This window comes from Anolis sagrei, chromosome 8 (assembly GCF_037176765.1).
Source record: "Anolis sagrei isolate rAnoSag1 chromosome 8, rAnoSag1.mat, whole genome shotgun sequence".
NCBI classification, from domain to species: Eukaryota; Metazoa; Chordata; class Lepidosauria; order Squamata; family Dactyloidae; genus Anolis; species Anolis sagrei.
In genome coordinates, this window is record NC_090028.1 from 4,318,179 (window position 1) to 4,333,702 (window position 15,524).

Here is a 15,524-nt window from a genome sequence, read left to right on the forward strand (position 1 = left end):
AGACAGAATGGGGGACAATGCCTGGCTCGAGAGCAGGACGTGCGAAAAAGATCTTGGACAACAAGTTAAACATGAGCCAACAGTGTGATGTGGCGGCAAAAAAAGCCAATGGGATTTTGGCCTGCATCAAGAGGAGCATAATGTCTAGATCCAGGGAAGTCATGCTCCCCATGCTCTATTCCGCTTTGGTTAGACCACATCTGGAATATTGTGTCCAATTCTGGGCACCACAATTCAAGAGAGATATTGACAAGCTGGAATGTGTCCAGAGGAGGGCGACTAAAATGATCAAGGGTCTGGAGAACAAGCCCTATGAGGAGCGGCTTAAGGACCTGGGCATGTTTAGCCTGAAGAAGAGAAGGCTGAGAGGAGACATGATAGCCATGTATAAATATGTGAGAGGAAGCCACAGGGAGGAGGGAGCAAGCTTGTTCTCTGCTTCCCTGGAGACTAGGACGCAATGGAACAATGGCTTCAAACTACAAGAGAGGAGATTCCATCTGGACATGAGGAAGAACTTCCTGACTGTGAGAGCCGTTCAGCAGTGGAACTCTCTGCCCTGGAGTGTGGTGGAGGCTCCTTCTTTGGAAGCTTTTAAGCAGAGGCTGGATGGCCATCTGTCAGGGGTGATTTGAATGCAATATTCCTGCTTCTTGACAGAATGGGGTTGGACTGGATGGCCCATGAGGTCTCTTCCAACTCTTTGATTCTATGATTCTATGATTCTATAACCCCATTTGAATTTTGTCTCAAGGTGATGCCATCCCAGGAGACATAGTTTTGCAAGATCCTCGGCAAACTATAACTCCCAGGATTGCATAAGCATTGATCTGGGGCAATTAAAGTGGGGTCAAAAACTGCACTAAACTTACACCTGAGAGCCTTACCTGCCCCGTCGATGCAGATGCCGTACATGCGAAGGATGTAAGGGGATTCCAGCTTCTTCAAGGTCCTGATCTCTTCCTCAAAGATTTTCCTCACTTCCCTGTAGAAGGCAATTAGGAATGTATGCATTGTGGGCTTGCATAATCCAAATTAACTTCCATTTCGTTTGAAACCAACATCTTAATCTCTCGTTACTCCCTTCTAGCATTTTTAAATTGTCAATATATAATAACTTTTGCAGCTCTGCTTTAAGCAGCAATCTTTCTGTGAATTGCTTCCCAGAACAAGTTAATTTCTCTATTATTATTATTATTATTTTGTTCATTTACATCCCACCCATTATTATTATTATTATTATTATTATTATTATTTGCTTATATGCCATTTTCCTCTATTATTACTATTAATGCTGCTATTATTTTGTTCATTTGTATCCCACTTTATTCTTATTCTTATTACTTTGTTCATTTATATCCTACCTTTCCCTATTATTATTATTATTATTATTATTATTCGTTTATATCCAATTTTCTCTCTTATTACTACTATTATCATTATTTTGTTCATTTATATTCCACCCATTATTATTATTATTATTATTATTATTATTACTATGTTCATTTACATCCCACCCATTATTATTATTATTATTATTATTAGTTTATATGCCATTTTCCTCTATTATTACTATTAATACTGTTATGCTTTTCTTCATTTGTATCTCACTTTATTATTATTATTATTATTATTATTTTGTTCATTTATATCCCACTTTATTCTTATTCTTATTTCTTTGTTCATTTATATCCTACCTTTTCCTATTATTATTATTATTATTATTATTATTATTCATTTATATCCAATTTTCTCTCTTATTACTACTATTATCATTATTTTGTTCATTTATATCCCACCCATCATCATCATCATTATTATTATTATTATTATTATTTTGTTCATTTACATCCCACCCATTATTATTATTATTATTATTATTATTAGTTTATATGCCATTTTCCTCTATTACTACTATTAATACTGTTATGCTTTTCTTCATTTGTATCTCACTTTATTATTATTATTATTATTATTATTTTGTTCATTTATATCCCACTTTATTCTTATTATTATTACTTTGTTCATTTATATCCTACCTTTCCCTATTATTATTATTATTATTATTATTACTATTCATTTATATCCAATTTTCTCTCTTATTACTACTATTGTCATTATTTTGTTCATTTATATCCCGCCCATTATTATTATTATTATTATTATTATTTTCATTTACATCCCACCCATCATCATCATTATTATTATTATTATTATTATTATTAGTTTATATGCCATTTTCCTCTATTATTACTATTAATACTGTTATGCTTTTCTTCATTTGTATCTCACTTTATTATTATTATTATTATTATTATTATTATTATGTTTATTTATATCCCACTTTATTCTTATTCTTATTACTTTGTCCATTTATATCCTACCTTTCCCTATTATTATTATTATTATTATTATTATTATTCGTTTTTATACAATTTTCTCTCTTATTACCACTATTCTTATTACTTTGTTCATTTATATCCTACCTTTCCCTATTATTATTATTATTATTATTACTCATTTATATCTAATTTTCTCTCTTATTACTACTATTATAATTATTTTGTTCATTTACATCCCACCCATTATTATTATTGTTATTATTATTAGTTTATATGCCATTTCCCTCTATTATTACTATCAATACTGTTATGCTTTTGTTCATTTGTATCTCACTTTATTATCATTATTATTATTATTATTATTATTATTATTATTATTATGTTCATTTATATCCCACTTTATTCTTATTCTTATTACTTTGTTCATTTATATCCTACCTTTCCCTATTATTATTATTATTATTATTATTACTACTATTCATTTATATCCAATTTTCTCTCTTATTACTACTATTGTCATTATTTTGTTCATTTATATCACGCCCATTATTATTATTATTATTATTATTATTATTATTATTATTATTATGTTCATTTACATCCCACCCATCATCATCATTATTATTATTATTATTATTATTATTATTAGTTTATATGCCATTTTCCTCTATTATTACTATTAATACTGTTATGCTTTTCTTCATTTGTATCTCACTTTATTATTATTATTATTATTATTATTATTATTATGTTTATTTATATCCTACTTTATTCTTATTCTTATTACTTTGTTCATTTATATCCTACCTTTCCCTATTATTATTATTACTCATTTATATCCAATTTTCTCTCTTATTACTACTATTATAATTATTTTGTTCATTTACATCCCACCCATTATTATTATTGTTATTATTATTAGTTTATATGCCATTTCCCTCTATTATTACTATCAATACTGTTATGCTTTTGTTCATTTGTATCTCACTTTATTATTATTATTATTATTATTATTATTATTATTATTATTTTGTTCATTTATATCCCACTTTATTCTTATTCTTATTACTTTGTTCCTACCTTTTCCTATTAATAATAATAATAATAATAATTTATATACAATTGTCTCTCTTATTGCTACTATTATCATTATTTTGTTCATTTATATCCCACTTTTTCTATTATTATTATTATTATGTTAATTTATATCCCTCCTTTCACTATTATTATTACTATTTTTTATTAAATTCCCACCTTCCTCTATTATTAATATGATTACCTTTCTCTGTTGTTATTATTATTACTATTGTTCCTACTATGTTGACTTTTATCCCACCTTTTCCCCCAAAAATCGTATTTAAGGCAGTGCAAGGTAAGAAACCATGCAAAAGTTAGAAAAAATGTAAATATAAGATTTTAAAAACACAAGAAAGCATATATAAACTTATAAATGCTTTCCTGTGTTTTTAAAATCTTATATTTACATTTTTTACTTTTGCATGGTTTCTTACCTATACACACACACACACACACACTAGCTGTCCCCTGCCACGCATTGCTGTGGCCCACTCTGGTGGTCATGGGTGTTCTGTGTGGTAGGTTTGGCCCAATTCTATCGTTGGTGGGGTGAACTATAAATCCCAACAACTACAACTCTCAAATGACAAAATCAATATTTTTGAGTGAAGGACATACATTGGGTTGTTAGGTGTCTTGTGTCCAAATTTATGTGTAGGGCCAACTGGTAGCACAGCAGGTTAAATTGCTGAGCTGTTGAACTTGCTGACCAAAAGGTCACAGGTTCGAATCCAGGGAGCCGGGTGAGCTCCTGCAGTTAGCCCCAGCTCTTGCCAACCTACCAATTCAAAAACATGCATGTTTTTTTTTTTTGATCTTGACTGTCTATGACACTTTTTATAACACTTTTTTGCACTCTTGGTCTTTGCTGTAATTATTAAAAATGCACAATAAAAATATATTTTAAAAAAACAAACATGCAAATGTGAGTAGATCAATAGGTATCACTTTGGCGGGAAGGTAAGAGTGTTCCATGCAGTCATGCCGTCCACATGACCTTGGAGGTGTCTATGGACAATGCTGGCTCTTTGGCTTAGAAATTGAGATGAGCACCACCCCACAGAGTCAGACACAACTAGATTTCATTTCAAGGGGAAACCTTTACCTTTACCTATACCTATACGTATGCACACACACACATACATACACATACATACACATACATACATACACACATGCAAGGAACAACTCTTACGATTGGCACTGCAGAGCATTAAAAGCCGTATCCTCATCAGTGTGTAAAAATGGTACCAAACTGCATTAACTCTTAGTGCGGATGCCCCCCTCCCAACCCGGCACTCACTGTGTGTTGCGGGTCTGGGGGTTCTTGAAGACCTTGATGGCCACCGGGGATTTGTAGTATTCCCCTTTGAACAGATGGTACTTATCGGTTTGCCTGATGAGCTCTCCGCGGGTGAGCCGTTCCTTTTCGATCACCCGAATATCCATGGGAAGGTCAGGTTTTTCCTCTGGAAGCAATAATGAAAGGCGTTGGAATCAAAACCTCCAGGTGTTTTGGACTACAACTCCCACAATCCCTAACAGCCTATGCGTATTATAGGAATATCCCACGCTGGGAGGCTTAGGTGGTGCTTTTCCTGCACAGAATGGCAATGGACTGGATGGCCTTTGGGGGTCCCTTCCAACCCTAGGAGTCTATGATGATGTGATATTGATTTCTAGCAATGGCCATCTGTTGGAAGGGATCGAATTGTGGTTTCCTACATATAATCGGATTAGGTTGGATGGCCTTTGGGTTTACCTTCTAACTCTAAGAGTCTATAATTCCATAATATGGAGCCTTATATAGTATCTTCCTGCCAGGTGGGATGAGCTGGATGGCCTTTGGGGGTCCCTTCCAACCCTAGAAGTCTATGATTATATGATACGGATTTTTAGCAGTGGCCATCTGTTGAGAGGGGTCAAATGGTACTTTTGTGCACATAATGAGGTTGGGCCAAATGGCCTTTGGGGGTCCCTTCCAACTCTAGAAGTCTATGATTTGGATTATTAAGAGTGTTTGGATGGCCATTTGTTGGGAGGGATCAGATGGTGCCTTTCTGCACAGAATGGGGATGGACTGCATGGCTTTTGGGGGTCTCTTCCAACTCTAGGAATCTATTATATGGATTATTAAGAGTGTTTGGATGGCCATTTGTTGGGAGGGATCTAATGGTGCCCTCCTGCTCATAATAGGGATGGACTGGATGGCCTTTGGGGGTCCCTACTAACTATAGGAGTCTATGATTTGCCCTTTGGGGGTCTCATCCAACTCTAGGAGTCTATGATTTGGATTTTTAGCAATGGTTGGATAGGCATCTGTTGGGAGGGCTTAGATTGTGTCTCACTGCACATAACTGGGATGGACTTGATGGCCTCTGGGGGTTCCTTCCAAATCTAGGAGCCTATGATGCTATGATATGGATTTTGAGCAACGTTTGGATAGCCATCTTTCAGAATAGAGATGGACTGGATGACCTTTGGGGGTCTCATCCAACTCTAGGAGTCTATGATTTGGATTTTTAGCAGTGGTTGGATGGCCATTTGTTGGGACGGATCTAATGGTTCCTTCCTGCATAGAATGGGGATGGACTGGATGACCTTTGGGGGTCTCTTCCTACTCTAGGAGTCTATTATTTGGATTTTTAGCAGTGGTTGGATGACCATTTGTTAGGAGGGGTCTAATGGTACCTTCCTGAGTGGAATGGGGATGGACTGAATGGCCTTTGGGGGTCTCATCCAACTCTAGGAGTCTATTGTTTGGATTTTTAGCAGTGGTTGGATGACCATTTGTTAGGAGGGATCTAATGGTGCCTTCCTGCATAGAATGAGGATGGACTGGGTGGCCTTTGGGGGTCTCTTCCAACTATAGGAGTCTATGATTTGGATTTTTAGCAGTGGTTGGATGGCCATTCGTTAGGAGGGATCTAATGGTACTTTCCTGCATGGAATGGGGATGGACTGGATGGCCTTTGGAAGTCTCATCCAACTCTAGGAGTCTATGATTTGGATTTTTAGCAGTGGTTGGATGGCCATTTGTTGGGAGGGATCTAATGGTTCCCTTCCTGCATAGAATGGGGATGGACTGGATGGCCTTTGGGGGTCTCTTCCTACTCTATGATTGGGATTTTTAGCAGTGGTTGGATGGCCATTTGTTGGGAGGGCTTAGATAGCCCCTCACTGCATATAATACTATTAGACTGGATGGCCTTTGGGGGTCCCTTCCAACCCTAGGAGTCTATGAGAAGCATGAGCCAACTTGGGCCCTCCAGGTGTTTTGGACTTCAACTCCCACAATTGTGGGAGTTGAAGTCCAATTGTGAGAGTTGAAGTCCAAAACATCTGGAGTTGAAGTCCAAAACATCTGGAGGGCCCAAGTTGGCCCATGCCTGTTATATGATATGGATCTAGAGCAGCACCTAGATAGCCATCTTCCACAACCGGATGGTCTTTGGAGGCTCCATGAACATACCTGTGAGCATCTCCTTGAGGGCGACCTTGTCTTCGGCGAGGTCCTGGCTGCCCTCCTTGCAGACCCGGCTCTTCTGGAAGGCGTCCTGGACCTTCTTCTCGACCTGCATCTGCAGTGACAGCCCTTCTCCCAAGTCCCCCAGGCGTTGATTGATCTCTGCCAACTTCTCCAAGGTGCCTCCAGCCTTGAGGAACCTCTCCAGCTTCTTCTGGGCGTTGCACTTCTCCAGGAAGGCATGGGCTTCCCGCAGGAGGGCCAGCATCTTCTCCAGCATCCACCGCAGGTCCTCGGAGAGCTGGGCCTCTGTCCGGAGGGATCGGATGGGCCGCTCGAGCACCTCCAGGCGCTCCACCAGGCGCTCCTTCTGCCGCTTGCAGCAGCGCATCTCCTGAGCCTGGCCGTAGATGGCCTTGGACGCAGTCAGGATGGCCTCCACCACCTCCATCTCTTAGGTTCACTGATAATTATAATGCAACTGGGGTAAGGCAAGGTGAACTAGAAACACCTAGATATGGATTGAGCACAGAAGGACCAGGTCAGTGTGCATACGAATTATTATTTATTTTATTTATCGTGTCATCAGCAACCATTGTATCACAATTCTAACAGAGCAAAACAAACACACAGATTAAAAAGAAAAAGGAGAAAAAAACACACACAGATTTTGCAAAATTTGGTATTTGGTTAAATGTCCTTTGACCAGTATCTGGCCACTTGGAGTGCCTCTGGGGTTGCCGCAAGAAGGTCCTCCATAGTGCATGTGGCAGGGCTCAGGGTGCATTGCAGCAGGTGGTCAGTGGTTTGCTCTTCTCTGCACTCGCATGCCAAGGATTCCACCCTGTAGCCCCATTTCTTAAGGTTGGTTCTGCATCTCGTGGTGCCAGAGCACAGTCTGTTCAGCGCCTTCCAAGTCGCCCAGTCTTCTGTGTGTCTCTCATCTGGTATCACCCATGGATTGAGGTGCTGGGTGTGGGCCTGCCACTTTTGGACTCTCGCTTGCTGGGGTGTTCCAGCGAGTGTCTCTGTAGATCTAAGAAAACTATGTCTTGATTTAAGTGGTTGACGTGCTGGCTGATACCCAAACAGAGGATGAGCTGGAGATGTCTCTGCCTTGGTCCTTTCACTATTGGCTGCTACTTCCTGGCGGATATCAGGTGGTGCAATACCGGCTAAGCAGTGTAATTTCTCCAGTGGTGTGGGGCGCAGACACCCTGTGATAATTCAGCATGTCTCATTAAGAGCCACATCTACTGTTTTAGCGTGGTGAGATGTGCTCCACACTGGGCATGCATACTCAGCAGCAGAGTAGCATAGCGCAAGGGCAGATGGCTTCACTGTGTCTGGTTGTGATCCCCAGGTTGTGCCAGTCAGCTTTCGTATGATGTTGTTCTAGCGCCCACTTTTTATTTGATGTTCAGGCGTGCTTCTTGTAGGTCAGAGCATGGTCCAAAGTGACTCCCAGGAATTTGGGTGTGTTGCAATGCTCCAGTGGGATTGCTTCCCAGTTCATCCTCAGAGCTCGGGATGCTTGTCTGTTCTTAAGGTGAAAGGCGCATGTCTGTGTTTTAGATGGGTTAGAGATCAGCTGGTTTTCCCTGTAATAGGCAGTAAGAGCAGCTAGAGCTTCGGAGAGCTTCTGTTCAACCATCTCAAAGCTCCCTGCTTGAGCAGTGATGGCATGATCATCAGCATAGATGAAACTCTCTATCCCTTCTGGCAGTGGCTGGTCATTTGTGTAGATGTTGAACATGGATGGAGCAAGCACGCTCCCTTGAGGCAGGCCGTTCTTCTGTTCCCGCCATCTGCTTCTCTGGCCCTGGAACTCAACAAAAAAGCTCCTGTTTTGTAGCAGGTTTCCTATGAGGCGGGTGAGGTGGTCGTCCTTTGTGATACTATACATTTTTCTCAGGAGGAGGCAGTGGTTCGCAGTCTCATAGGCTGCTGACAAGTCTATGAAGACACCTCCTGTGATCTGCTGCCTTTCAAAGCCATCTTTTATGTGCTGAGTCAGGTTCAGCATTTGCGATGTGCAGCTTTTGCCTTTTTTGAAGCCAGCTTGCTGTGGGATCAGACAAATTATAATCTATATATATAAATCTGTAAGGGGCGTCCAACAGGGACACAGGAACGCGTGGCGGGTACAACTAGTAATACTAATAACAATGACCACCACCACCACCTGAGGTGCACCAGAAGTCAGAAATAAAGATGATAGTAATAATAATAGTTCATCATCATCATTGTTGTTGTCCTCATCATCATTATCATCATCACCTTATGGTCACCATGATGATGATGATGATGATATAACCACAACCACCTTAAGGTCACCATAAGTCAGGGATAATAATAATAATAATAATAATAATAATAATAATAATATAATAATACCATCTAAAAGTCACCATAAGATGATGATATTACCACCACTACCTTAGAGTTACCATTAAGTCAGGAATAATAATAATAATAATAATAATAATAATAATAATAATAATAATAATAATAATAATATAGCCAGAACCACCTTAGGTTCACCATAAGTCAGAAATAATAATAATAATAATAATAATAATAATAATAATAATACCGTCTAAATGTCACCCTAAGATGATGATATCACCATCACTACCTTAGAGATACCATTAAGTCAGGAATAGGAATAATAATAATAATAATAATAATAATAATAATAATAATAGCCAGAACCACCTTAGGGTCACCATAAGTCAGAAATAATAATACCGTCTAAATGTCACCTGAAGATGATGATATTACCACCACTACCTTAGAGTTATCATTAAGTCAGGAATAGGAATAATATAATAATAATAATAATAATAATAATAATAATAATAATAATAATAATAATAATAATATAGCCTGAAGCACCTTAGGGTCACTATAAGTCAGAAATAATAATAATAATAATAATAATAATAATAATAATAATAATAATATAGCCTGAAGCACCTTAGGGTCACCATAAGTCAGAAATAATAATACCGTCTAAATGTCACCTGAAGATGATGATATTACCACCACTACCTTAGAGTTATCATTAAGTCAGGAATAGGAATAATAATAATAATAATAATAATAATAATAATAATAATAATAATAATATAGCCTGAAGCACCTTAGGGTCACCATAAGTCAGAAATAATAATAATAATAATAATAATAATAATAATAATAATATAGCCTGGAGCACCTTAGGGTCACCATAAGTCAGAAATAATAATACCGTCTAAATGTCACCTGAAGATGATGATATTACCACCACTACCTTAGAGTTATCATTAAGTCAGGAATAGGAATAATATAATAATAATAATAATAATAATAATAATAATAATAATAATAATAATAATAATAATAATATAGCCTGAAGCACCTTAGGGTCACCATAAGTCAGAAATAATAATAATAATAATAATAATAATAATAATAATAATAATATAGCCAGAAGCACCTTAGGGTCACCATAAGTCAGAAATAATAATAATAATAATAATAATAATAATAATAATAATAATATAGCCTGAAGCACCTTAGGGTCACCATAAGTCAGAAATAATAATAATAATAATAACAATAATAATAATAATACCGTCTAAATATCACCCTAAGATGATGATATCACCATCACTACCTTAGAGTTACCATTAAGTCAGGAATAGGAATAATAATAATAATAATAATAATTAATAATAATAATAATAATAATAATAATATAGCCTGAAGCACCTTAGGGTCACCATAAGTCAGAAATAATAATAATAATAATAACAATAATAATAATAATACCGTCTAAATATCACCCTAAGATGATGATATCACCATCACTACCTTAGAGTTACCATTAAGTCAGGAATAGGAATAATAATAATAATAATAATAATTAATAATAATAATAATAATAATAATAATAATATAGCCTGAAGCACCTTAGGGTCACCATAAGTCAGAAATAATAATAATAATAATAACAATAATAATAATAATACCGTCTAAATATCACCCTAAGATGATGATATCACCATCACTACCTTAGAGTTACCATTAAGTCAGGAATAGGAATAATAATAATAATAATAATAATAATTAATAATAATATAGCCAGAACCACCTTAGGGTCACCAAATTAATTATAATAATAATAACAACAATAATAATGTCTTAAGGTCACCATAAGTCAGAAATGATGATGATGATGATGATGATGATTATGACGATGACGACGACGATATTACCACCTTAGGGTGACCATAAGTAAGGAATATAATAATAATAATAATAATAATAATGTCTTAAGGTCATCATAAGTCAGAAATGATTGATGATGATGATGATGATGATGATGATGATGATGATATAACCACAACCATGTTAGTGTGACCATAAGTCAGGAATAATAATAATAATGGCTTAAGGTCACAATAAGTCAGAAATGATTGATGATGATGATGTAACCACAACCATCTTAGGGTGACCATAAGTCAGGAATAATAATAATAATAATAATAATAATAATAATAATAATAATAAATGTCTTAAAGTCACCATACATCAGAAATGATGATGATGATGATGACGATGATGATGTAACCACAACCATCTTAGGGTGACCATAAGTCAGGAACAACAACAACAACAACAACAACAACAATGTCTTAAGGTCACCATAATTCAGAAATGATGATGATGATGACATTACCACCACTACCTTAGGGTGACCATAAGTTAGGAATAATAATAATAATAATAATAATAATAATAATAATAATAATAATAATATAGCCAGAACCACGTTAGGGTCACCATAAACAGAAATAATAGTAATAATAATAATAATAATAATAATAATAATAATAATGTCTTAAGGTCACAATAAGTCAGAAATGATTGATGATGATGATGATGATGATATAACCACAACCACCTTAGGGTGACCATAAGTCAGGAATAATAATAATAATAATAATATAGCCAGAACCATGTTAAGGTCATCATAAACATAAATAATAGTAATAATAATAATAATAATAATAATAATAATAATGTCTTAAGGTCACAATAAGTCAGAAATGATTGATGATGATGATGATGATGATGATGATGATGCTGATATAACCACAACCACCTTAGGGTGACCATAAGTCAGGAATAATAATAATAATAATAATAATAATATAGCCAGAACCATGTTAAGGTCATCATAAACATAAATAATAGTAATAATAATAATAATAATAATAATAATAATAATAATGTCTTAAGGTCACAATAAGTCAGAAATGATTGATGATGATGATGATGATATAACCACAACCACCTTAGGGTGACCATAAGTCAGGAATAATAATAATAATAATAATAATAATAATATAGCCAGAACCATGTTAAGGTCATCATAAACATAAATAATAGTAATAATAATAATAATAATAATAATAATAATAATAATGTCTTAAGGTCACAATAAGTCAGAAATGATTGATGATGATGATGATGATGATGATGATGATGATGCTGATATAACCACAACCACCTTAGGGTGACCATAAGTCAGGAATAATAATAATAATAATATAGCCAGAACCATGTTAAGGTCATCATAAACATAAATAATAGTAATAATAATAATAATAATAATAATAATAATAATAATAATGTCTTAAGGTCACAATAAGTCAGAAATGATTGATGATGATGATGATGATATAACCACAACCACCTTAGGGTGACCATAAGTCAGGAATAATAATAATAATAATAATAATATAGCCAGAACCATGTTAAGGTCATCATAAACATAAATAATAGTAATAATAATAATAATAATAATAATAATGTCTTAAGGTCACAATAAGTCAGAAATGATTGATGATGATGATGATGATATAACCACAACCACCTTAGGGTGACCATAAGTCAGGAATAATAATAATAATAATAATAATATAGCCAGAACCATGTTAAGGTCATCATAAACATAAATAATAGTAATAATAATAATAATAATAATAATAATAATGTCTTAAGGTCACAATAAGTCAGAAATGATTGATGATGATGATGATGATGATGCTGATATAACCACAACCACCTTAGGGTGACCATAAGTCAGGAATAATAATAATAATAATAATAATAATAATAATAATAATAATAATATAGCCAGAACCATGTTAAGGTCATCATAAACATAAATAATAGTAATAATAATAATAATAATAATAATAATAATAATAATAATAATGTCTTAAGGTCACAATAAGTCAGAAATGATTGATGATGATGATGATGATATAACCACAACCACCTTAGGGTGACCATAAGTCAGGAATAATAATAATAATAATAATAATATAGCCAGAACCATGTTAAGGTCATCATAAACATAAATAATAGTAATAATAATAATAATAATAATAATGTCTTAAGGTCACAATAAGTCAGAAATGATTGATGATGATGATGATGATGATGATGCTGATATAACCACAACCACCTTAGGGTGACCATAAGTCAGGAATAATAATAATAATAATAATAATAATAATATAGCCAGAACCATGTTAAGGTCATCATAAACGTAAATAATAGTAATAATAAAAATAATAATAATAATACAGCCAGCAGCAACTTAGGGTCAACAGAAATAATAAAAATAAAAATAGCCACAACCACCTTAGGGTCACCATAAGTTAGGAATAATAGTAGTAGTAGAAGAAGTAGTAGTAATATAGTAGTAGTAGTAGTAGTAGTAGTGATATAGTAGTAGTAGTAGTAATATAAAAAATAGCCACAACTTAGGGTCACCATAAATTAGGAATAGTAGTAGTAGTAGTAGTAGTAGGTAAAGGTAAAGGTAGTCCCCTGACATTAAGTCCAGTCATGTCTGACTCTGGGGTGTGGTGCTCATCTCCATTTCTAAGCCGAAGAGCCAGCATTGTCCGTAGACACCTCCAAGGTCATGTGGCCGGCATGACTGCATGGAGCGCTGTTACCTTCCCGCCGGAGCGGTACCTATTGATCTACTCACATTTGTATGTTTTCGAACTGCTAGGTTGGCAGAAGCTAGGGCTGACAGCGGAAGCTCACGCCGCTCCCAGGAATCGAACCTGCGATCTTTCAATCAACAAGCTCAGCAGCTCAGTGCTTTAACCCACTGCGCCACCGCAGTAGTAGTAGTAGTAGTAGTAGTATAGCCAGAACCTCCTTAGGGTCACCATAATCAGAAATAATAATAATAATAATAATAATAATAATAATAATCACAACCACCTTAGGGTCACCAGAAATCAGAAATAACAACAACAACAACAACAACAACAACAACAACAACAACATAACCACAAGCACCTTAGGGTCACCATACATCATAGAATCATAGAATCAGAGTTGGAAGAGACCTCCTGGGCCATCCAGCCCAACCCCATTCTGCCAAGAAGCAGGAACATTGCATTCAAATCACCCCTGACAGATGGCCATCCCGCCTCTGTTTAAAAGCTTCCAAAGAAGGAGCCTCCACCACACTCCGGGGCAGAGAGTTCCACTGATGAACGGTTCTCACAATCACTTTGTGGCCCCATCAGAAATAATGATGATGATGATGATGATGATGATGATGATGATGGTGATGATGGTGGTGATGATGGTGGTGATGATGGTGGTGATGGTGGTGGTGATGGTGGTGGTGGTGGTATTTAAAAATAGATATATATAGTAACATTGCTGTAACTATATAACCCCAAAGAGCTCACTGGCCTAAATGTTTCAGTTTCAGTTCTGGAGGAGATTTCCTATAATAACAGAGTGCAATCTACACTGTAGAATTAATGCAGTTTGATACCACTTTAACTGCTTTCTATGTGCTATGGGATTCTGGAAGCTGCAATGGATGTGATTAACTTTCTCAATATAGCTGCCAGCACTCCATAGCTTTGGGGCCATGGTAGCTAAAGTGGTATCAAACTGTGCTAATTCCAGAGTGCAGATGCAGCCCTAGTGGGTGCCAAGTTAAAGGGACAGAGCCATATTTTTGCAAGGGCCTGTTTTGCAAATGTGGCTTTTTTTCCTTGGAAACTCCAGCTTACCTTTTCTCCCTCGGAAAGGCCTTTCTGCTCCAAGACTTCCAGGAAATGCCTCGGCTTCCTTTCCTGCAAAGCTCCTGCCCAATAACGGACGGCGCAACTTCAGAAATCACCATAAACTTTTCTGACAGCAAACCAGGCTTTGCCTTTCTTTTTTCAAAGCACGCCTTCCGTGCAAACAAAGAGTGTGTTGCAACTTTCCTATATTTGGAAATATGCAAGAAAGCCGCCAAACGACATTGTGCCTCCAGCAGCATCACTCAGGAGCCCCTCAATATATGCAATATAATTATATCTAGAACTAATAACATTGCAATGCCATAATACTAATATATTATATACAATATTTATAATGTTGTAATGTAATATATTACAACATTATAAATATTGTATATAATATATTAGTATTATGGCATTGTTGTATAATGTTGTATAATGTTGTATAATGTTGTAATGTAATATATTGCTGAGGAGCCTTCTAATCAAGGTGAAAGAAGAAAGCGCAAAAGCCGGGTTGCAGCTAAACATAAA

General features: G+C 35.6%; 1 protein-coding gene across 1 annotated transcript in view; it reads right to left on the minus strand.

Annotated features, from left to right (window-relative positions):
* The window catches only part of MLKL (mixed lineage kinase domain like pseudokinase), a 30,179-nt gene extending 15,035 nt beyond the window's left edge, over positions 1 to 15,144 (minus strand). The window contains exons 1-4 of the mRNA XM_067470972.1: positions 14,997 to 15,144; positions 6,892 to 7,396; positions 4,723 to 4,888; positions 888 to 985 (exon numbers count right to left, since the gene is read on the minus strand). Of these exons, the coding sequence (XP_067327073.1) occupies positions 888 to 985; positions 4,723 to 4,888; positions 6,892 to 7,336 (709 nt within the window). The 5' untranslated portion in view covers positions 7,337 to 7,396; positions 14,997 to 15,144. The remainder of the gene's footprint in view (positions 1 to 887; positions 986 to 4,722; positions 4,889 to 6,891; positions 7,397 to 14,996) is intronic.
* Positions 15,145 to 15,524: the final 380 nt, after the last annotated feature.